A 24,739-nucleotide genomic window follows, 5' to 3' on the forward strand; every position below is an offset into this window, starting at 1 on the left:
AAAATGGAGGGGTTTCCAGGGCCTTTTATATTCTCTCTCTCTCTTGTGGATGGAAACCCCTTTGTTCTTCTGTGCAAAGTCACAGCAACAAAATGGAGTTTGTAGCCACAAAGTAAGTCACATGTCCATGAATGATTCAGCTTTTTGCAGGCTGACGCTATTGTTTACTTGCTAGTTTGAACATTCCCAGGAAAGCTCAGATGTGGATTGGCGTCTCCCAAAGTCCATTGTTAGTTAAGTGTTTCTTGATTGAACACTTACTGAGAATAGTCCTTTCTCAAGGAGCTGACCAAATGCTTCACTGAGGCTACTTTGAATCAAACACATTGAGATACAAGTATATAGCCAATATTCATAACTTCAAATACAAAAATGATACACACAGACAGACAGCATAATCATAACCAGCAAACTACAACCTTTCCATAGACACCCCACTTGACCTCCTCTATATAAGATCTGGTGCGACCATAGGACCCTGGTTGCAACAATAATCAATACGGTCACAGTTCATGTCAATAACATCACAGTGGGGTTACTGCATCATCATAACATGGCATTTACATCAGTGGGAGACAAATTTAAGTATGGACACAAGCACAACAAGCAAGGTGGCTTACATCAGCCTGATTTTGGAGTGTAGTCCTGGCCAGAGGTTTCCACCTGAAACTAATTTTCCTTTAAACAGCCAGAATTCCTATTTTATTATAATGTCTTCTTAACATTATTCTCCTCCACATTAAATATGAACTATTATCAGAGTATTGCTGAGTTGTCACATATACCAGAATTATCCACATTTCTGGACAAATTTTAGGGGGGAAAAGTCATACTGTGATTAAAGAAAAATACTAATAGTAAAGGGTAGAAAGCCAAGGAGAGTTAGAAGATATATAGGGGGGTGGAGGAGAGAATGGGAAATTTAATTTGTGATTTATTTTTTTGTAGTCTAGAAACAACTTCTAAATTTCATGGTAACTTTCCTGTATTAACCTTTCACATGATGCTACTGTTAATGCTGTGGTTAAGAATTTTATTGTTGGTTTGTTTTTCCAGCATCTAATTTGTTTCATCAATCCTTCTTTTCCTTCTGCTATTTGCTCTGTCATATCGCCCGGTGCACATAAGGATACTATCATGTTTTTTTTCTTATGTGGAAAGAGTGAAGTCAGTGGTTAGAACACGTAACATCTTTTTATTATTCTATAATCTTGTTCAGTATCCTGAAGTATATTAGATTCAAACCTGCTTCTTATATAGCTCATTCATTTTCATTTTCCCACAGATGCACTGGGGTAAAATTCAAGTAGGTTTATGGGGTGGTATTTTCTCCAGTTTGGATTTGTTTTTGTTTGATTTCCTGAAAGGACTTGTTTTGGACATTTTTGGAAGTCGTTCATGGTGCACTCTAGCTTTCATTTCTTGGTGGTTGTGTTTTCCCCCTAGCTGCAGGAAAGTCATATTTTATCATTTATATAAAAGTGTGTATGGTAGTTTTGGTGTTCCTCTGTTTATCCATGTAGTCCAGTCAAAGTACAATTTGTGTTACTGTATACACACGTACATTTTTACTCAACTGTAGTGCATCTAAATTTTTCTGTACTTTGTTTAACATATATTACTGGGCTATATCAGTTTCAATGTTGATATATGAACCAACTTCCCTTGTTTCTCTGTTTATTCTCAGGTTAATATACCACTTCTTTCTGCCTGGATCAAGGCAGAAAGGAGATAAGCCTGAGCCAGAGGCTTTGGATCTAGATTTCACCAACATTGGGAGGGTTGGATCTGATGTTTGATCCAATCTGATCTCCAGTTAAAAGCCATTTAATAGAGCCTTTAAGTTTTGATAGTTTTTAATTTTCTGTTGTGAAGATGTGGACAGTTTTTTGTGGACCTGATTCACCATTATCCTGAATCTTGTACATCCATTTACCCCCCGACAATCTTTTACAGGTATGTTTTTATAAGTTTTTCTGTGGTTTTTTTTTTTTTTTTTTGTTCAGAGTTAAATTATAGCAAAGACTTATTTCACCCTGTCCTCCAAAAGGCTAAGTACACTAGTCAGTGGGCCTGATCCTGCACCATTTGAAGGCAACAAACTCCCATTGATATTCCTGCATGTGGGACTCAGCTTTGTGGGAGCTGAAGGTACTCTGCTCCTCTCACAACTGGCTTCACTAATACAATTGAATGGAACTATTTACAGACTACAATGGCCCATTTCCCCTTTCAGTTTTCTGTCTCTGAGGTACCAAGATTGGCTCACAACGCCATAAGACTACACGTCCATAGTTCAGTGTGTAATCTACTACCTACATCTTACTAATATACATTGTTCAGTTCAGTGACATCCAGTGGGGGTCGCAACACTTTTTAAAATGGAAAAGTCAAAAACCAAAATTGCTTCGTCTAAGCTTCCCCCTCTGAATAAACAGAAGAGACAATTCATATATTTAGCTTCATTTTATTATACGTAAAATTTAAGTCATAGAAACTGGTTTATTTTTGCATGAGATTACCTCAATTACTCAATCTGTAGGTTTAAATATTTAAATTTTGTTGAAACTTCAATTTAGGTTGAGACTTTCTGAGTCCAGGTGTATAATCTCCTTACTAGCAGCTTTAAAGGGAAACTACAGTGTAGTATAAAATATCCTAACCACAATCTCTGATTACAAAGAAGAGGAAATCATTAACACATTCTTGTGAACTGTATCAAATAGGAAGTCACCCTCATTATAGTCTGACAACATAGTTTCAGCTACAGAATAGAAACTCAGTATCAAGGTATAATAAAGCAAGAGATTTTCAAATTTACACGTACATTCTATTTTTAAACAGCATTTTAAATTTTGGGGAGTTAAATAGTGGAAATTTAATTTAAAAAAACCCATCTTGTACATCTCCTGTCCTTAATAATTCAGCACCATCTCATCATTATAAATTACTGTGAGTGACATGAGACTGGTACAGCTTAATAAGTCTGAATTTGCTAGGGGATTCTGGGATCACGGTTCCCTTAGCACCAGACAGGTGGTGTGGAAAGTTACTGAGTGAGAGTGCTGAACTTGCATTTGGTTGCTGACACAACTATGTACTTTGGATGTTTAATCGGGGCTCTGTGTATTTGTGCTGATCTGGAAGAACTGTCATGGGCAGTCAATGGTCAGACCACCTAGAAAACACGCTGAAAACATAGATGGTGGACTTGGTACTAACTCACTTGGGTCAACTGATTCCTTGGGACAGCACAACAAAGAGTTGTGGTGAATGATTGATGAAAAGGTAAAGGTCAGTTGGCCTTCAGTCTGTCCCTGTAGTCCCTTCCAAAAATATTAAGCAGAAAAAAAAAAAAAAGTTATGAAATGCCAATACAGCATATTTGGGGGACATGTGACTCCTTGGAGATAAGGGTATAAGTACTAGGGAATAATCATACGTGCCACTGCCACCCAACTACTATCTGAGGAGGCTTGTGATGCTGTAGGACTGCCACTATAGCCAACACCCTACTGTGAGGGACTTTTAAAGAGACTTTTGGATCACAAGGGTTTCAGGGTAGCCAACACCCTGCCCCAGGGACATTTGACAGACAAAGTGCTTGAGAAGAAAAGGAAAAGAAGTCTCCATCTAGAACTGGTAGCTATACCTGCTTTATTTGCCAATCAGGATAATACGTAGGGCCAACATAGTTACTAAGAGTTTATGCTTGGGGAATTGAGGCTTATTAGGAAGAAGTGGTGTATAACCTTTTTGCTGCTTGTCTGATTCTTTCAAATAAGTAGCTTTACATTGAAGGAAACTTAAGTCTGGGTTTTCACTGGCGCTAATACTGTAAATTCTTCCCAGCTGTGGGCCAATAAAAGACCCAGCTCTATATGGTCAAATGACGAGCTGTATTTCCCATGTCTATGCAGGGAAATTTACTGACAGAACTATACCAGTATAGTTATATACTTGTGTGTATAATATATAGTTATATTAGTATAATTTCCCACATGGACACTTATTCTGTAATAAGAGTGTTCATGCAGGGACTTATATTGGTGTAACTATAGTGATATAGTTCTGCAGGTAAATTTCCCCATTTAGACGAGTCCCGAGTCATCCTACTGGACTTCCTGCTCAGAAGTAGCAGTAAAACCATGGCTCGAATCAAGAGACAATAGCACCACTCAATTATGGAGACCTGGAAACAGTGGTAGGTATTTCAAGAAGCTGATTTGCAAGTGCATTTCACAGATCCACTTTTGCTACATAACTTCTACATCGGTATAAAGTATTAGAACTAATCACTACAGTTTTAAGAACCCAGCAGAAGCTGTAAGCCATTGCTCTCTATTGCCCTATACTGTTGATATCATAAGAAACTGCAGCTATACAATAATTGTAAGAGTCCGTCTCATACAAAGGTCAGGATTACAGACCCTCTGAGTAATGATTGGGGATAGTGTGCTGTAGATAAAACAGATCAAGTATCTATACAAAGAGGCTTAATGTAAGAATTATTTAACATGAAAACAATCCATTGATCAGTTATCACTTCCCCTGATTTAGAATCTATAATTTAGATTTAGAAGCTAACCTGCCCTGCTCTAGGGGGGGAAAAAACAAATCGAACAGAAGAAAAAAAGTAGAGGAACACTTTTCATACAAGACTGTCTGAAGGTCCAATAAATGTGATATTCCAGGCTGGTACATTATAAAGAGAAGAATGTTAAACAGGCTTTGGTAATTATCATTGGAGAGTAGGATCCCATTTAGTTTGCACCAAATCCAAACAGGACAAATGTTTCTCATCTCTCCAGGATACAGTTTAGAGCCAACTCAAGCACAAATTGTGGAGTTTTATAGATAACTTTACAGCGGAATTGTTGTAACAGATCAACGAGTAAAGCCTGTGAAGCTAGCAACAGGAAAGATATAGCCACAAAGTGAGGATACAAGAAAGGAGGAAGAAATGTCTGTCTTCTGAGTTATTAGCTGCGCTATTCTAGGATATCCCCCTTTTTTGTTCAGTAATCATCTCAGTGAATTACAAATTTTTTTTTTTTTAAACTGGAATGACTGTTTTGCTACACGATGGGAAACCACGTAGATAAAAACAAGATTTAAGTCCAGCATGCACGAAGTTGCAGGACACTTCACTCCTGTCGATAACAAATGCAATTCTGTCCTCTGGATGTCCATAGCTCTTTCCCTTGCTGACCAAAACCTGGCAATTTCCTCACCCTACCCTTTTATTACTGCCACTGAATGCAGCTCCATCAGTCCTTGGACAGCTGCTTTGCATGGTTGGAGTGCATTTCATTGTTCTGCTGCTGGAGACTCTTCCCCAGTTTCTTGCTTCTCTATATGGGACTCTGGGGGAATCAGGTACTGTACCTCTTCAGTACTGATTGCCACTTTATCAGGCTGCAGCCACCGCTTTAAATGTTCCAGGGTGCTGAGGGAAAGCAGAAGTAAGAAGTTAAATATAAGGTAGCAGTAAAAGCCAGTACAGAATTATAAAATGTGGTGGTGTTAACCCTCCATAGGCCTTTCTTCCATTTTATAGGCTCTCCTATGGCTACACGAAGGATCTATTAATAGACTAATCTGTGTGCCAGAGAAGAAACAAGAATCCACTGTGCTCAAGAAGATGACTGTTTGGTTCCTGACATCCCCACATGATGATTTAATGGCATCTGTAACACAAGTCAGGACGTTGTCTCTAAGGGACTGCAGTTCAAAGTATAGGAAACAGCATCTTTCATGAGAAGGAACTAGGACCATTGTTCTATAAGCCCGAACAATTTCTGTTTCCTTTATCTGACCTACCTAATGAGGATGCTAATATTTAGCACTTATATAAAACTTTATTTTCAAGGGAGAGAGCTTACAAGAGCACTACAGGCTAAGCATAGTAACAGGAGCCAGGAACTCAAGAGTTCTAATCTGAGCTCTGACACCAACTCCGGCCCGGACCTGATCTTGCAAGAAGCTCCTCACAGGTCTCTCTCTTGCTGGAACAGTGTGGACTTCAGTGGGGCTCTGCACAGATTCAGGAGCTGGCCTTCTCACTCTAGGCTTAGGCCTAAATTTTTAGCTATTTCCTAACTGAGACATATTCCGCCATATTTTCAGCAAGCCTGAGAACCCACCATTCTAAATAAAGCAATTGAAGCCACAGCACCTATGAAAAGCAGGTCCAATGTGTGTCAAGTTGGACAAGCCAAAATTGAGGCACCCCAAATTAGTGGACTTTTGAAAATTCAGGCCTTAACCTCTTTGCCACAGTCATCCTATGTATAAAATGGGACTAGGACTACTTTCCTGTCTTGCTGAAATGCTGTAGTAATATCAGTGACTTGCTCGGAAGAGGCCAAGTGTTAAGCATCAATATTACTGTAATGCTACAATTCCCCACCCCACACTCCACTAGAATTCTCCAACAATTTTACTTTTTTAAAGAAAGCTCTGCTCTATTTGCTAACAGTAACCCCTGAATCAGTCTGACTGGCCTTTCCTCATCATGCTTGTTACCTCTCTTCAGATTCATGTCCCTCCACATAAAATTCAGATTCAAACTTTTCCTGCAGGAACCTATCCCAGCATTCCTTCTTTGCTTGGGCAAGAGTATGCAGCATATCCTTGGAGGTTACTTCCTGAGACAAACCCTTAATTCTCATCAGTCTTCTCTCTGGGGGGAAGAAAAAGAAGTTTTATTGAAGAGAGAGAAAAACAGGTGGTTATGGCGAGAGAGCTTAAATCCAAAGGGTTAGATTAACTCTGCATCATTAAATAATATTTAAAAGTTAACCATTTTACTACTACTTTAAATCTGGATGAGTGCATTCTTTTGTTTAAATCAATAGGGTTGGTGTGTGTTTGTTTTTTTTTTTATTCCATTATTGTGGATTTCTTCTTTATTTGGCTCAAGTATTAACTTGTACTCACTATAGTTTTGACAGAGAAGAGTGTCATAGGAAGGAGTCAAATTGGGCCAGCTTTTGGTGGCATGACAGGCCAGTATTTCTTTTTGGAGGCTGTCATCTTGTGCTCCAGACTCTAAGTTGTCATTTTTAAGACAAGTCTCTAGCCCTTTTGGTTGCAAAGACTGTGAAACCTTGCAATTCTGCACACAGGCTGAAACAATAGTTGTGAGGTACAAAGTGTTCCTATTAGTTGCAACAGGGTACTGACTCCAAAGCCTAGTCATAAGAATTTAAGTGCCAGCATTAATTATTTAACAACTGATCAAAGCACAAGAGAAGAACTGATGTCAGGATGCGTACAGTGTGCAAGAAAGAAGAGGGATGATCACATTATGAAGATCTGCAGAACTCCTGTGAGTGACTTCTTTTTTTGATCTCTCGAGTGTGCAGGACTTAGGAAAGTACCACTGGTATTTGTTTTGAGTTTTTCTCCCCCAAGCTGGACATAGGTCACGGATCAATAGTAAACTGCATTTCTCTCCATAAGCACACAACATATTTGATAGAATGATTAGAAGTGTCTCAAAGGGTTTCACAACGCAACAAATTAGATACAGGCAATACAGACATAGTAGTCATTATGAGTTCAGAACATATTCCCCATTCATAGTTTCCACTGCATTTAACTATTTTCTTTAGAAGAAGAACAGTGATTAACTCTGAATTATTTTTGAAAGACTGTGTGGGATCTTTAATTCACCCACAAAAATACCCAGAAATGTGTAGAAAGGGCCTCAGTTTTACCAGCCCAGCTGAAGCTCAACTAAGTTAATTTTGCAGCTCCTCCGATTGCCAGTACTTCAGTGCACTATCAACATTGGGTACAAGTCAAATCCTCATGTGGAGCTTGAGTCTACAGCCTTTTAATTCAGAGGGAGGAGTGTCATCCCCTGAGTTACAATTACACTAACAGAGATACAGAAGCCATCACCATTCTCTAAACTTACTTTCTGATTGAAGCAAACTCAGAAAATCAGAATTTTACCCTATACTCACCTAGTGATGCTAAATATATCTCTGAATCTTTCAGAGGTGCCCAGGGCTTCAGGTTTGCTTGGAAAGAACCATCTGGTTCTTCATCCTGGCTTTCTCCAGTGATGTAAGAATCTGTGAAGGAATCTGTAAAAGTATCACTAAAGTCATCTTTCTGGTCTGGATCTGGCAGACAGGAACAGATTTCAGCCCAGAGGTCCTGGCTTGACCTAGTCACTACAGAGTCAACATTCTCAATCATTTTCATGATGCAGAATTCCTGAAAAAAATACAGATGACGAATTGTAAGCATCAACTGTAAAACAATGTTTACATCTACATGTTATTCTTTCCCTACCCTTAAGTCTAAATAAAGGGAAAGTTTCTAGATTTTTAAAAAGCTCCTTTCAGAAAATCACAAAGTCTAGTTTCTCACTTTCCATAAAGGGAAATTTGTACTAATAGATTGTATTTGTATACAGGGATTATGTGATCTATTACTGTATGAGTCATAATAGAATGATTCAGAAAAGCTTGCACCTCAGTCAATTTAAAATAATCTCCAGTTTACACTATCTTTTGTAAACAGCCACCCTCATTTTGATGGGTCCATCCTGTGACTTACAGGCCATTCAGCTAAGCCTGAAATTTTCAAACCAAACATTACTTCATAATGCAGCAATTCTGCGGCAGTGAATAAAGTTTAAGGTTTGCCAGAGCCTATTCACATGGGCAAAAAAGGCATGATTACAAAAACCTTGTTGCTCAGGTTATGTAAACCCCCAAAACACAAGTGTGGTTGAGCTCCAGGTCCCATTTTTATGCACATCCCCATTCAGGGAGAGGCTAGGGCTGGGTAAATAACGGGGGGAGGCTGCCCATCTTCCATGCAGAGCACATTCTTTGCCTCAGGGGGCATAGGCCAAGCATGAAAATGAAGGCTCCAAATCGCAGCAGGGTCAAGTCCAAAGGATGGTGGCGATGCCAATGCCCTCATCATGGAGGCCCTTCAGCCTCGGGGGAGCTGCTACTGCCTCTGTGGGGAACACCCTCCCAGACCTTTCCCCAGCTGAAGCCAGGGGTGCGCTGACGGCCCCTCCCAGCACAGAGGCAGCAGCGACACCCCAGTACCGGCAGAGCCCAAGAACCCACCTACCTGAGTCCCTCACTGCTGCCCCCTCTTACCTCCAGGGTAGGACGAATGGGGATGTACTGAGATTTCACTGACGTCTAGCCTGACCAATCAGCGAATGGAAGGGCAGTGCCAGCTATTGGCTACAGGAAACTGCCAATTATTCTGGCTCCTGGAGAGAAGGGGCGGGGAATGTAGCGTGACGCCACCTTGAAACCGGGCGAAAGTTGTCCTCATAACAAACGGAGCGCGGAGGGCAGTCGTTGTTATTCATAGTAGAGAGGGGCGTGAAAGTGGGTCTGTGCGGTATGAGGGCTCGGAGGAGGCCCTAGTGCGCCTGCGCAGGTGAGGCTGATGCTCCCCGGACCCACTCCACTTCCGTAGGGGCAGCGCGGGGTCCTAGTCGGGTGTGCTAGGGAAGGATGTAGCGTTGTCCGTGCCCCCGCCCTAAGTGGCCGTTCCCCGCGGGCTCTGTGGGCACCGGAGTCCCTGCTCCGCTGGGCGAGTGGGAGTTGCGTTCTCGGCCTGGTGGGGTGGGCGGGGCTGGGCCCAACTGCCCGCCTCGACCCGAGCCCGGGCGGCGCCCCTCAGCCTCCTTCGCCCAGCGCTGGGGCGCCCAGCCAGGCCGGGGCGAGGGCTGCCAGCGCCGGCCGGTTCCCGCAGGCTCGAGCGGTGCGAGGGTTTATTTCGTTTGCCTCCGATTTCAACTCGCTGGCACTTGAGTCAGAGGCTTAATTTTACAAACCCTGGTTAGTCGCTGTCTGCTGAGCTCACCGCCCGGGACCCGCCCCACACTGCGCGCCCGCTCCTGGGTGCAAGCGCGGAGGGAGGGAGGCAGGAAGAGAACGTGCACGTTCCCTTTGCTAGTGGGACACACGTGTTTGTTTTCCAACGGGATGTTGTTATACCCGAGTGACGTGTTGCTTTGCCCTTTGCACGTGCTAATCGCAGGTGGTGGGTGGACCAAAACTCTTCGGATGAGTCAAGGGGCAGGAGCTTTAACACAGCAGAGAGCCGCATTTGCAGTTTGATTTGGTATTTGAATAGTGAATTTTTAAAAGGTCCTTGCATAGCTAACTGTTATACTAGAACCTCAGACTTAAACACCTCCGGAATGGAGGTTGTTCATAACTCTGAAATGTTCCTAACTCTGAACAAACCGTTATGGTTGTTCTTTCAAAAGTTTGCAGCTGATATTGACTTAATACAGCTTTGAAACTTTATTACATCGAAAAAAATGCTGCTTTCCCTTTGCTTTTAGTAGTTTGTTTTACGCAGTACTTTACTGTATTTGCCTTTTTTAATCTCTGCTGGTGTCTGTACTTCCGGTTCCCAATGAGGTGTGATGTTGACTAGTCAGTTCCTAACTCTGGTATTCCTAACTCCAAGCTTCCATTGTAATAACTTGCAACTGGTCATGCTCTGATTCTTATATACATAAACTGATTGTGTAATTAAGCAACCGGTAGTTAAGTGGAGAACACTGTAGGTAATAATCAGCAATATTCTCCAGGGGAATCTTCTGACAAATTAGTATGTTACATAATGTCGTGAATCCCTGCTGTTGCTTTCAGTTATCCCATTCCAATGTTGCCATTGTTCTCCAGGTGTACCATTTAAAACTAACAAACTTTTGATTAATATTAAAGAGAGTATTTTTAATTATTTTAAGTTCTGTAAAGAGATGTAAAAAAGGTTTTTATCACTTAAGTATGGAGTAGTTTGTCACATATGCACCCTTGCCTTAAGGTTTTCTCTTTTAGGAGAATTCCCACAGTCTGATTCTCAACTCCACAATGCAACAGCATGTATAGTTATACATGTTAAAATAAGTGAGGTAATGAAATAGTTTGTGATCTGAAGATTCATTGCTTGTAGGGGTATAGACAGCATTTCCTCCCCTGCCCCTAATGCACAGCATTGAACAATTGATTGGGGGTGCATTTAAGGGATCTTGTTTTGAAGAAACCAGTTTTGGCTGTTGCTGGTGGTCAGATACCACCAGATCAGATGGAGTCAGTGGTCTGACCTTATTCCCATCTGTGGAATGGTTGCTTTTTCACATTGACTTCAAATGTAATTGTACTGAGAGTGAATCCTTAATTCTGATGTACATGTCACAGTGGGATTTCCCTCAGCCTTCTCCCATCTGATTAGCTTTAACATCAGCGGGGCAGGGGAGGGAAAATCTCTCAGCTGAACAAATGCTAGTCAACTCTCATATTGCAAGTAAAGTTTTAAAACTGAAAATAAAAAATCCACCTCACCCTTGTAATATTAACCATCACATTTAAACCATCTCAGTGCTGTGTTCTGCACCACAGAGATCTGTACTTTAATGCTTTAACATATAATACTTTGTGATTAGTTTCACTATTATTCAATATTCAGCTCTTGTTGCTTATGGAGCTTTCTCATAATTGACAGATTAGTGTGATTTCCAGTTGAAAGGCTTTTGCATATGTGATTTCTGCAGAACCAGTAAAATCTTTATGGCAAAAGGAATAACTGAAAATATTAATAATCTCTAGAAATCTGGTATGGGTGTCAATATTCTTCCATTATAATGAGTTTCAGGTAGAGGTAATCTGGAGTTACCTAGCTATAAGAAGTCACAAAAGTAATTCTTTCTTTTGCCTGCCTGTGATAAATCCTGTAAAACCTAGAGCTAGGTTATAAGATTTTATTTAAAACAATTCATGATCTGTGTGAGGCTATTCTTGCTGTAGGGGGGCAAAGTGGTCTTTGAAGGGTTTGATGTTCTGTGAGGGAGCTTGACTCTAAAGATGTCCTTGGATGAAAGGCTATAGACGTGCAAAATATCCTCTTCCAATGGCCATGACCCTGGAGTTCTGGGTCACCCTTCTGCCACTCATGGTATAAGCTGAAGAGAGTAATGGTCTCTCTGTGAGGTGAGAAGGGAATTCCTCACTCTCACTTTTTTTTAGAGGAAGGTGTCCTTGAAGACTAAACTTGTCTCTGGGTGGGCAATAAAGTAGTATGTTAAGGAATGTGTAGTGGACATGGAGAATTTGTTACTAGTTCAACACTATTTGTAACTTTCAATTTTAACAGGATCCTGCAGTAAGCCCTTGTGGGGGTGGGGGCAAAGTTGGGCATTCCCGTTGCCTTTCCCAGCATTCTGGGTCAGACCAAGGTAGAAAGCCATGTTTTAGCCTTCTCTTTGCTTTTTCCATCTCTTATTTGACTGCCTGTCACTTCCTTTTCATCATTAAGTTTGCATATGTAAATCACATTGGCCATGGAAAGTAACTATAGTTGAGTAATTATAGAGACCCTATGGTTTAATTCTGGTTTCCCTTTGCTTTGAGGGCAGGGGATGGGAATGACTGACATGTACAGAAGGCTGTATGTAACTGTGATTGAGAAGTACAGGGATGTAAAGGTTATTCCCTCTTCTTAAAAATACAGATGATAGAAGGTTCAGATATCTGAAAATCCACCCTGCCAGAGACTCCACATCTACCTAGCAGCCATCTATAATGTAAAATTTGGACTCTCAAGGCTGTCATCTTTAATGCCTTCCATCAATCCACACACCAATAGCATTAGATCCGCTTAAACTAAAAGCTGGGCAACTGATATTCTGCAAACTGTTGTGGCATGTGGGAGAAAAAAATCAAAATCAGGATGATGTGGTCATAGTTTAGTGAAAACAGATGTTTGAGTTCCAGTACCCTGGCCAAACTCCTATTTATCTAGCTTATGTCTTTTCTCTTAGGTTCCCTCTGCAGCTTTGGTTGGATTCATTCTTTACTTCATGTCCTAAAGTGATATGTGCCTGTGACATTACACAGGATGCAGTCTGGACCATTGAACAGCTGTCTCCCCTCAATTCTCCAGCCTGAGGTGTCTTTTATACTGCTGTGCTGTGAAAGCAACCACTCCTGGTCTGCCCACACATATATTCCCAGCTATATTATGAGTGCTATGGCCAGTTCCTCTTGAATTACACTGCAGAGCAACACCAGCAAATTCCCAGTCCCAGACTTTTCCCCAGAAATGTGCATCTTGCACTGCTCAACCCTCTCCTGGATAATACAAGCTCATATAAAGTCTGTCATTTTATTAATAGAAAATGGTATGCACAAATCCTGTTATCCCAAGTGAAGTTTCCTAAACACTTCAATCCAAGCATACTGATTTATTAACTACAGAAAGACTTTAAGTGACTACAAGTAATGAGGCATAAAAGGAATAATTGGATACAAATAAATTATCCAATTATGACAATTTTAGCATAGTCTTGGAAAAAGGAATGAACAGAAGGGTACAGACTGTCAGTGGCATTGCTGTATATTGTTACACAGGATGATAGTAGGTTTAAGGTGTAGTTCTACTCTAAAAGGTTACTGAAATAACATTGTGGGTTTCTTGTTTGTCTTGATTACTTTTGCATCAAATGTGCTTAACTTACAGGTAAGAGTCTCTTCCAACACCCAGTCCTGCAAGCTGAACCTAGGCTCTGACAATCAATCTGGAGTTTTTCCATCTTGCACATCATCACTAGCAAAAATAGCTCTGCAGGCCAAATTAAGCTCAGTGACATCTGTGCTCTACATTGAAGGGGAAGGGATTGCACAAGCATCGCTATCTCACAGGCATCATTACAGCAGAATCTGAAGACAGTAGAGCTGCACTCATATCACTGGCTGGAAGTTAGGAAAAAAATTCTGGTGCTTACCATGGAACAGGAACTTCAGCTCGCTGTCCCATAGCTGTGTTGGCTTTGAGAGGCTAAAAGGATTACAAGCTAATAAAAACTTATGTGTTGACTCTAATGATAAAAAACATACAATGAAACTGACCACATATACACAAGGAGTAAGAAAATGCCATTACACTCTTCAAAGTAGACCTGTACTTGGCGTAGCTCCCCAGTAATCAGGGAACTGTTATAAAGCCCTTAAATGACACAGATTCCTCCCTGCTTCCTTTAATTTTGAGAAGCAATTTTTAGTTGCTGCAAAATATGTAGAAATGCAGGAGCTGTGTTTATGTGCTATAATAGTCTATATAATTATGGACTTGTGTAGCAATAATGTTTAGTTTTTTCCTTCTTTAGATTTTCAAGTTGTGTTTGTAATGTTGGTTAATTTCTTAATTTAAAAAATGAATTTAAGGGCTTATGTGAGTCCAGAGACATCTTCATATATTCGGAATGGGTGAGTCTTCAAAAACAGTTCAGTGGTGGTCATAACACTGAGAAGTGCAGAAAAGTGGTAACTGGAAACAGAACCTTTTATTTCTATACTGCTAGTTAGAATCCAGCCGAGGTTAGTGGTGACAGAAAGCTGTTGCCATGTATGTTTGGGCGTCTGATTCTATATTCCCTGAGAATAAGTGTCCACATCATATGAACCATCATCAGTTAGCCCTAACTGACAACTCTGTTCCTAAACTAAAGTACCCTTTTATTCATGGAGGTGCTTTCTCTAGGTCCACATTAAGACATGTTGGCAGAGCAGTATGAGGAATTCTTGCATTGCAGCAATCCATGCTCTGTCTATTGTTTGGTCAGAGGTATTGATTCTTCAGGGTTGGTAATCAGGCACATCATGTAACATAAATTGTTTAATGGCTATCGGATGAGTATATCATTTTAATCTTGGCCATTTGTGACTGGGAAGGATTTTTGCTGGATGTTATCTGAGCTTGTTTTAAAGTCTCTCTCTCTCTTTCTCCCCCCATGACTGGCACGCAAGGTCTAGGAGGCCACTGCATTTCTGAGAGATGAGCCGTGTGCTGCAGTGTGCTATATTTACTGTGCTCATGGGACTGTTGCTCACAAGAACCATGGCCTGGACTTCAAGTGGGAAAACACATGCTGAGCTACTCAACAATCTTTACAGTGAGTACCACTAGCAGCCCCTCTTCAGGGCTCGCACTTAAAGCTGATGATGAAACTTCACAGCACTTTAACAGTTGTAGGTTTGATTTTTCACATTTGACTGGGTGGGATTGTAATCCATCATTCTAAAATGTCCTGCAATAGTCTTGGCACTTTTATCTTCTCCCACTTCAGAATCTGGATGTCACAGCCTGAAACTGTTCTGTTTCTAATCCTAAACAGGACACGATGCTAGGAAAACTATCCTAGTTTTTCCTACTAGGGGATAAAAGTGTAAATAAATCTGTCCATTTAGTCCTTTGCCTCTTTGCTGGGACTACCAAGTGTGGTGCTTGGTAATGCAGACACTTGCCTGCTAGGAACTGACCTGAGATTGTCAACTCATTTGATGCAGGGCATCAAACCCCTGTTGAAGGGTAGCTGCTTTTACTCACTATTAACCTGGGATAGATCTGAACCATAAACCTGGAGGCACACAGCTCTATTGCCTGTCCCTCCCAAACCCTCCACTGCCTCTGTCCAAACCTGAACATGTTACAGTACTAAATAGCTGAAATCTTTCTCTCCATCCCTTTTTTTTTTTTTTTTTTTTTAAGAAAATGGAGTGATTAAATCTCAACGGGTCTTGGATGTGTTAATGGCCACAGATAGAGCCCACTACACCAAGTATTTACCATACATGGATTCTCCTCAGTCAATAGGTAAGAAATTTGTAGCAGATTGACACTTTTATGGTATGTGTAATGGCTGCACTAATCTCAGTGATTGAACAGTGGAGGGAAGACACAGGATGAGTTTGTAGGTCTTGGTTTCCTATGCTAACAAGTCTTGCCTGTATGGAATAGTGTCAAGAATGGGAAAGGGGGACAGTTCATGTGCACTCTTACTGCTGGCTCATCAAGAAGAGTATCCGCATGGGTCTACTCGAGGGTTTCTTTGGGAGAAATAGAAAAAGGATCTGCCCTTTGGAGGCTGGGAATGCTCAGGTATGATCATGGGGCCACTGTATTTGAAGAACAAAACTCTTTATGAAGTGAAGAAAGAACAAATGGTATGAAGATTAGCCCTGATTGTTGATAGACCATTGTTTCTTGACACAAGGTATGTCTACATTTAGGGCAGTGTATGGTGTACTGACACTGCATGTCCCGCTGGCATGGGTATAAATAGCAGTGGAGATAGTGGGGCATGACTCGGGCAAGTAGAGTGCCCAATATGCCTGAACCCTAGGCTATATAACTTACCAGCTCTCTACATGCCCAAGCGGTGCCTCCCACATCTACATGGCTGTTTTTAGCAGTGCAGTGTCCTGTTTCTGAAGCATTTCCCTGCTGTAGTGAAAGGTTCCGGCAGCTCCCTGACCCAAGCCTTTCATTGCTGCATGTAGCTACACACTAGTGACAAGTGTGGATACAGGCTGCAGTGAAAGCAGGCTGAAGCTAAATGTGTAGTGAGTATATACTATACACTGCTGTAAGTGTAGACAAGACAACAGATAGTTCAAAAAGCCATTGGTGTGAATTTCAGAAGTGCAGTGCGCCCACAAATCCAGTTGACTTCAGTAGGAATTGTGTTGTGTATACTCAGTACCTCTGAAAATAGTCGTTTGTGAGCCAGAAAAGAGGAAAACCTTAAAACATCTGTAGATTCAAAAATTAAATAGATAAATGCAAACAGTATAAACTCAAAGGGGAAAATAGTAAACAGTGTTTCTGTATGCCCTGAGTAAAGTATTCGATGCTCTCAGAAACTTGATTGTGATACTTAGCACGAAAGCCTCCTTGAAATAACTCTTTCCTTCCACATGCAAAGTCAGAAAATGGGATTTTTTATTTTTTAAAAAAGGATGGCTGCAAGATAAGAGCAAAAATCCTGACTGTGCAATATCATCCATGGCACCTATCCCCTTGAATCACAAGACATGTTTGAATGTGGGGAGGGGATGTTAGGGGAAATAAAAATTTTTGGTTAGACTGTAGAATTCCTGTATTTGAGGGATGAAGCCATTTTGTGACTTGCTCATTCATGAATGTCCACATTAACTGAATAATTTCCATGAAAATATTATGAATGGTGCACATAACTGATATGACTGCAGCTAAACACTATACCAGGGGTAGCCAACCTGAGCCTGAGAAGGAGCCAGAATTTTACCAGTGTACATTGCCAGAGAGCCACAGTAATATGTCAGCAGCCCCTCCATCAGATCCCCCCCCCCTTCCTACCCCCAGTACCTCCTGCCCACTGGTAGCCCCACCGATCAGCGCCTCCCCCTCCCTCACCATGCCTCCTGCCCACCACAATCAGCTGTTTCACGGCGTGCAGGAGGCTCGGGGGTGGGGGTGGGGGGGAAAGAAGTAGTGAGGGCACAGCAGGCTCGGGGGGGAAGTGGCAGGAGCCTTGGGGAAGGGGTGGAGTGGGGTCAGGGCCTGGTTCAGAGCCAGGGGTTGAGCAGTGAGCACCCCTGGCACATTAAAAAGTTTGCTCCTGTAGCTCCAGCCCCAGAGTCAGCATCTATGGAAGGAGACTCATATTAACTTCCAAAGAGCTGCATGTGGCTCCGGAGCCACAGGTTGGCCATCCCTGCACTACACCCACACTTTTTTGTTTTAGTTTTACTCCGTTCTATGAGACAGGTTTTTTTCCTAAGTCACAAAGCATAGTAACCATACTGCACATTGATATTTCACTCATGCATGCTCAGTCCTGAAAGCTTCCCTCGCAACTTGGTCTACATCAACATTTTAAATAAACAACTGGAGCTGAAATCTTTGTCACTGAGGTATCTCAACACAGACATCTAAATTTCCTCCACACACATACATCTGTAGCACAGGCAGATACAGTTTGTAGCTTTTCTTCCTCCTCTCCTGAAATCTTGAGGGGTGAACCTTGAATTATTATTATCCATTCTAAGACTTCTCCCTGCTGCCTCCACTACCACCTTTCTATTGATTTCTCAAACAACTTATTTTTCTACACCAAGCATATTGAAATATCTGTTTGATTTTTTTTGTTGGTCTTCTGTTTTGAGTGTATCCACTTTGTGGCTTAATGCTAGACAATTTGTTATATTACAGTACTTAACTATTTTTTGTGAGTATTATGCCCCCCTTCCTTACGAACAAACTCGTAACAGGTCAATTCTGTGCTCGGAATTCTTATTGATTGGAGTGGCTGCAAAAGTGGGCTCTAAGCAGCAGAAGATCTGTCTTGGTTGTGAATGAGCCTGAAAAGTTGTGTTGATTGGAACACTTAGGTGGTGATTGGAACAGTCAGGAGCTGAAATATTGCTCTTAGCTGCTTTGCTGTCATTAACACCCCCTAGAGGAGGTAGTTTAAGTCAGTACATCACCTCAGATAGGTGGGAGAACAGAAAAGGTTTGCGATATTGAAAGAAAAATAAAAACAGTTTAGAGGAGGTAATAGTAATTATTCAGACATGGTCATAATTTCATATTACTTGTGTTTAACGGTCAGTGGTTTCTTTTCAGGATATAAGGCTACAATCAGTGCACCCCACATGGTAAGATAAACTTTCCGTTCTATTCATAGACTTGGAGGATAGCTTTAATTTAAAAGATGTAATAGCAAGTTGACGTAGGTCTGATATACATGAGCATTGGACACTGCCTTGTACCACATGTCATTTATTACTGGTGTCCTGTACAACTGTGTGAAATACTTACAGTTTTAAGGCAGGACAGTCAACCTTGAAAAATCAATTGTTAGCCTTAGTAAGACAGAATTATTGTTTAAAGTGAAGTTTTCTATTTTTTCAAGAGATCCTCTTCCTTCACAAGCCAGATATTTTCTGCTACACATTCCACTAGTTAAATTCATATTCCTAACAACTTTCATCATCATGCTGTCATCAGAATGGTTTTACAAACTCAACATTGGGACATCACTGCAAAATGAGTCCTGGGAAGGAAAAAGTTCTGTTTTTAAACATCATATGCTTGCACAATTAACACAATTCTGACTGGAAAAACTGGGGGAGGGGCATGAGAAATTAATATCTCTGTGTGAAAGTGTGCATCATGATATCATCTTGGTGGTGTTATCCCCATAGCATGCCCATGCTCTGGAGTTGCTGAAGGATCAGCTAGTGGAAGGAGCAAAGGCCCTGGATGTGGGATCAGGAAGTGGTTACCTCACAGCTTGCTTTGCTAGAATGGTGAGCAAAGTATAAGATTATTTGCTTCTTCAAATTTATCTCGAGCAAAGAGAAGTAATCTGCAACAGTAAAACACTCTGTACAATGCACAATCTCTGTATGCGCATAATGAAGCATCTATCTGTTTTCAGGTGGGTCCCACAGGGAAGGCAGTAGGCATAGAACATATTGAAGAGCTGGTTCATGAATCCATTAGAAATGTCAGAGAAGATGACCCAACTCTGCTCACTTCTGGCCGCCTGAAACTTCTGGGTGAGCTCTGTAGCCCATGCCCTTATTGTTTCATTCCTGTACCTGAATGCATTGTAGCCTGGCAGTGCTTAGCCCTTACTGTTTCTGGAGACCTGCCTCTCTCAGTGGTTGGCATAATTTTTCTTTGTAGTACTCAAGTGCTTGTCTCAGTATTATTAATTAAGAAAGAAACTATTTTTCTGTTGAATAACTTAATTTCCACAGGTAAGTGCAAATTAAAGGTTAGGTGGCTAATAACACTGACTGAAGCCATATATAATGTAGGCAGATGCCATTCAATTGATCCATCTCCAAACAGCTCTGTCAATACAACTTTCTCCTTATGGGTGTGCAACAACTCTTTTATTTTAGTACTAAGCCCCTCTTAAGTAAAGATTGCTGTTAATACCAAATAACTGGCTTGGTTTTTGACCATATCTCCATTGGAAACTACCAAACTCTGCTTCCGTTGTGACCCATCAGATTTAAATGTCTGTCTCTGGAGTCCTGTGTCTGCACTAACCTACTTTGTCATGTACGGTCCGTCCCAGCTCTGGTGTTTCCTTCCTCTAACGGTGTTGCCTGTTTCCAAAATCTATCTTCCTTTAAAAATTAACTTTATAGAGCAGCCTGTCTTAGGAGGCTTCTTGTAGAAATCCAAATTGCCATCACAATTGACATACAAAAGCCTTCTTCACATACCTTTCAAGTGAAAGGAAAGATAGAGGGTTCTCTAGGTTGAGTTGCCATATGAACAAGGATCTTCATTGCACATTCCCTCTCTGCAGTTGGAGATGGCAGGCAGGGATACCCTGAAGAAGCACCTTATGATGCCATCCATGTTGGAGCAGCAGCAGACACTGTACCAAAGGAGGTAAGAATTAACAGACATGTCATCTGTCTGTATTCATACCCTTACACCTGTGGCTGTAACAGATCTGGAATAGCTTCCTTTCTGTTCTGTGTGAAGTTTCAATCCTGTAAATGCCTTTGGTGGACATAATAGACCTTATAATCAGCTTTACTTTTGTCTTTCTTTCCTTGTTCAAACTGTTTCTGGTCCTTGCTGATATTGACTCCTCTGTTTGCCAGTTGCTGAAAGAGTTGAAGCCAGGTGGCCGGTTGATCTTGCCAGTTGGGCCTGCAGGTGCAAACCAGGTTCTGATGCAGTATGACAAAACCAGTGATGGGCAAATTGTGGAAACGCAACTGATGGGCGTGATCTATGTTCCCCTGACAGATAAGGAGAAGCAGTGGCCCCGGTAAAAAATAAGTTTCCCTGATTGTAATTTGTCTTTTGTTCCACTTGCCCTTATCACTGGCAAGATGTTGACAGAAGCTCATATCTCCAGAATCCTAGCAGATGCAGCCAGGAAGACAAAGGGAAGGGGCATACATGCTCGATCACAGCAAGAGAGCTGTATGCATCTCCTTGTATTTTAGAAACTAAAGAATAATGGAGCATGCTAGCTTCCATCACAATATGGCCTTTTGTTTTCATAAGTATTATATTCATATGCATTATCATTGTAAAGGAAGATTGTGAATTTATTCATAGCAGTAACACAGTTGCCTTTTTTCCACCCATAGGGATGAAGTTTGACAGAATATCACTTACAAAATGATCTTGGAAAGCTCATGAACCAGGCCCTGAAGAAGCAACTATAGATGTGTATGGCTTTGCTTTATAAATCAATTTTTTTTAACTTGGACACATCACAAAGGCATTTTCTGCTTTTTAAAGAACTCAATACGGAGGAGTGAGAGAAGAATATTCCTCCAGATCAATCAGCACCCAGTTCCTAAGCTGTAGAGATCTTGTCTGATTTCTTCCTGGACTGAGTAAAACCAGATAAGCCCAGTTGTCCTCTTTGGTCAGCTCCACATACAATATCTATGTAAGAGAATGGAGAGTGTGCAATACTGTTACAGATTTGAGAATTCATCTGTATTGTACTTGATTAAATGGTAGTGCATTTATATTCATGACTTGCTCATCTGATGCCTGAAGAAAAATTACAGTATGTATTTGATCTGATTAATCTTCTAGATTAAACATATTCTTTTCTCATACCCTTTTTGGTGAGCTAGTTAATCAGCTGTATGAACACACTATTCCCCTGATGAAGCCAGGACTTGGTGTTAGCAATCATGTATGCTTACTCAGAATTGAGATACAAGCTCCTAAGGCTTTCTCTTAAATTAGGCACTTCTTTTCAATAGAGGGGAAAAATGGGTATTATTTAAAATGAAACAGACAGGTCCCATGTTTCATATGATACTGATTAGCACCATTGTTGTGGCATCTTTTCTGAAATTGGATTGTGCATGTTCTAGGAGTTGGAATTCTTTTCTCCCTTCAAATTGGGCCCTGAATGGTGGTGATCAAATTAATAGGGCTGAAATGAAGAAGCTCCCACTAGGGATGTAAAAGGGTAACAGGTAAGCATTAGGGTTAACGTTAACTGGCCTTAACCGTTAAGCCCTTGCACATCGGCCAGAGCAACCCCAGCCCCAGCTGCACCAGCCGCAGGGACCCCAGCACGCACTCCCTACCCCCACCCCCCCGGGGGGCCTGGCTGGAGGGACCTTGATTAACAGATATAATTTTAATCGTTTAACCAGTTAACTTTTAAAACAAAATGTACATCTCTAGCTCCCACTAGCATTTTATGCTGTACCATTCTCTAGGTAAAGGATTCATAGATTCTAGGGCTAGAAGGGTCCTCAAGAGGTCAGAGTCCAGTCCCCTGCCCTCATGAAAGGACCAAATACTGTCTAGACCATCCCTGATAGACATTTATCTAACCTACTCTTAAATATCTCCAGAGATGGAGATTCCACAACCTCCCTAGGCAATTTCTTCCAGTGTTTAACCACCCTGACAGTTGGGAACTTTTTCCTAATGTCCAACCTAAACCTCCCTTGCTGCAGTTGAAGCCCATTGCTTCTTGTTCTATCCTTAGAGGCTAAGATGAACAAGGTGTCATAAGGAGGAGGGAGAAAACCTTTTAGATACACCTCTACCTCGATATAACGCTGTCCTCAGAAGCCAAAAAATCTTACCGTGTTATAGGTGAAACCGCGTTATATCGAACGTGCTTTGATCCACTGGAGTGCGCAGCCACACACCCCCGGAGCACTGCTTTTCCGCATTATATCCGAATTCGTGTTATATCGGGGTAGAGGTGTACCTAAAAACTGCTATCATGTCCCCTCTCAGTCTTCTCTTTTCCAAACTAAACAAACCCAATTCTTTCAGCCTTCCTTCGTAGGTCATGTTTTCTAGATCTTTAATCATTCTTGTTGCTCTTCTCTGGACCCTCTCCAATTTCTCCACATCTTTCTTGAAATGTGGTGCCCAGAACTGGACACAATATTCCAGTTGAAGCCTAACCAGAGCAGAGTAGAGTGGAAGAATGACTTCTCGTGTCTTGCTCACAACTCAACTGTTAATGCATCCCAGAATCATGTTTGCTTTTTTGCAACAGCATCACACTGTTGACTCATATTTAGCTTGTGGTCCACTATAACCCCTAGATCCCTTTCTGCCGTACTTCTTCCTACACAGTCTCTTCCCATTCTGTATGTGTGAAACTGATTGTTCCTTCCTATGTGGAGCACTTTGCATTTGTCTTTATTAAACTTCATCCTGTTTACCTCAGACCATTTCTCCAATTTGTCCAGATCCTTTTGAATTATGACCCTATCCTCCAAAGCAGGTGCAATCCCTCCCAGTTCGGTATCATCTGCAAACTTAATAAGCGTACTTTCTATGCCAATATCTGCCATTGATGAAGATATTGAACAGAGCCGGTCCCAAAACAGACCCCTGCGGAAACCCATTTGTTATACCTTTCCAGCAGGATTGGGAACCCTTAATAACGACTCTCTGAGTACAGTTATCCAGCCAGTTATGCACCCACCTTATAGTAACCCCATCAAAGTTGTATTTGCCTAGTTTATTGATAAGAATATTATGCGTGACTATCAAATGCCTTAAAGTCTAGGTATACCACATCCACCGCTTCTCCCTTATCCACAAGACTCGTTATCCTATCAAAGAAAACTATCAGATTGGTTTGATATGATTTGTTCTTTACAATCCATGCTGACTATTCCCTATCCCCTTACCACCTTCCAAGTGTTTGCAGATGATTTCCTTAATTACTTGCTCCATTATCTTCCCTGGCACAGAAGTGAAACTAACTGGTCTGTAGTTTCCTGGGTTGTTTTTATTTCCCTTTTTATAGATGGGCACTATATTTGCCTTTTTCCAGAAGACTGGAAAAAGGCAAATATAGTGCCCATCTATAAAAAGGGAAATAAAAACAACCCAGGANGATTTCCTTAATTACTTGCTCCATTATCTTCCCTGGCACAGAAGTGAAACTAACTGGTCTGTAGTTTCCTGGGTTGTTTTTATTTCCCTTTTTATAGATGGGCACTATATTTGCCTTTTTCCAGTCTTCTGGAATCTCTCCCGTCTCCCACGATTTCCCAAAGATAATAGCTAGAGGCTTAGATACCTCCTCTATTAGCTCCTTGAGTATTCTAGGATGCATTTAATCAGGCCCTGGTGACTTGCAGGCATCTAACTTTTCTAAGTGATTTTTAACTTGTTCTTTTTTTATTTTATCTTCTAAACCTACCCGCTTCCCATTAGCATTCACTATGTTAGGCATTCCTTCAGACTTCTCAGTGAAGACTGAAACAAAAGTCATTAAGCATCTCTGCCATTTCCAAGTTACTGTTTCTCCCTCCTCACTGAGCAGTAGGCCTACCCTGTCCTTAGTCTTCCTCTTGCTTCTAATGTATTGATAAAAAGTCGTCTTGTTTCCCTTTATTCCTGTAGCTAGTTTGAGCTCATTTTGTGCCTTTGCCTTTCTAATCTTGCCCCTGCAGTCCTGTGTTGTTTGCCTATATTCATCGTTTGTAATTTGTCCTAGTTTCCATTTTTTATATGACTCCTTTTTATTTTTTAGATCATGCAAGATCTCATGGTTAAGCCAAGGTGGTCTTTTCCCATATTTTCTATCTTTCCTACCCAGTGGAATAGCTTGCTTTTTGGCCCTTAAGTGTCCCTTTGAAATACTGCTAACTCTCCTCAGTTGTTTTTCCCCTCAGTCTTGATTCCCATGGGACCTTACCTATCAGCTCTCTGAGCTTATCAAAATCCGCCTTCCTGAAATCCATTGTCTCTATTTTGCTGTTCTCCCTTCTACCCTTCCTTAGAATTGTGAACTCTTATTTCATGATCACTTTCACCCAAGCTGCCTTCCACTTTCAAATTCTCAAGTTCCTTCCTATTTGTTAAAATCAAACCTAGAACAGCTTCCCCCTAGTAGCTTTTTCAACCTTCTGAAATAAAA

The 24,739-nt window shown here is 41.2% G+C and overlaps 2 protein-coding genes across 7 annotated transcripts; one reads left to right on the top strand and one right to left on the bottom strand.

The window, feature by feature from the left end:
- The first annotated feature begins 1,836 nt into the window (after positions 1-1,836).
- LOC117876736 (protein-L-isoaspartate(D-aspartate) O-methyltransferase-like) lies at positions 1,837-21,440 on the top strand. Of its 4 annotated transcripts, none has more exons than XM_034769063.1 (9): positions 1,837-1,956; positions 14,811-14,956; positions 15,553-15,657; positions 18,451-18,482; positions 19,032-19,136; positions 19,268-19,388; positions 20,156-20,241; positions 20,460-20,629; positions 20,958-21,440. In XM_034769063.1, the coding sequence occupies exons 2-9, from the start codon at positions 14,839-14,841 to the stop codon at positions 20,968-20,970; spliced, it is 750 nt and encodes a 249-aa protein (XP_034624954.1). In that variant the 5' UTR covers positions 1,837-1,956; positions 14,811-14,838; the 3' UTR covers positions 20,971-21,440. The 4 variants fall into 4 exon arrangements, with proteins under 4 accessions (XP_034624954.1, XP_034624951.1, XP_034624952.1 ...); XM_034769060.1 differs by lacking the exon at positions 1,837-1,956 and adding an exon at positions 3,469-3,642; XM_034769061.1 differs by lacking the exon at positions 1,837-1,956 and adding an exon at positions 9,293-9,429.
- Positions 4,183-9,382, bottom strand: CCDC32 (coiled-coil domain containing 32). Of its 3 annotated transcripts, none has more exons than XM_034769066.1 (4): positions 9,294-9,382; positions 7,977-8,232; positions 6,529-6,685; positions 4,183-5,449 (listed from the first exon to the last, which is right to left on the bottom strand). In XM_034769066.1, the coding sequence occupies exons 2-4, from the start codon at positions 8,218-8,220 to the stop codon at positions 5,311-5,313; spliced, it is 540 nt and encodes a 179-aa protein (XP_034624957.1). In that variant the 5' UTR covers positions 8,221-8,232; positions 9,294-9,382; the 3' UTR covers positions 4,183-5,310. The 3 variants fall into 3 exon arrangements, with proteins under 3 accessions (XP_034624957.1, XP_034624956.1, XP_034624955.1); XM_034769065.1 differs by lacking the exon at positions 9,294-9,382 and adding an exon at positions 9,138-9,214; XM_034769064.1 differs by lacking the exon at positions 9,294-9,382 and adding an exon at positions 9,109-9,208.
- Positions 21,441-24,739: the final 3,299 nt, after the last annotated feature.

Source organism: Trachemys scripta, chromosome 4 (genome assembly GCF_013100865.1).
Source record: "Trachemys scripta elegans isolate TJP31775 chromosome 4, CAS_Tse_1.0, whole genome shotgun sequence".
Taxonomy (NCBI): Eukaryota; Metazoa; Chordata; order Testudines; family Emydidae; genus Trachemys; species Trachemys scripta.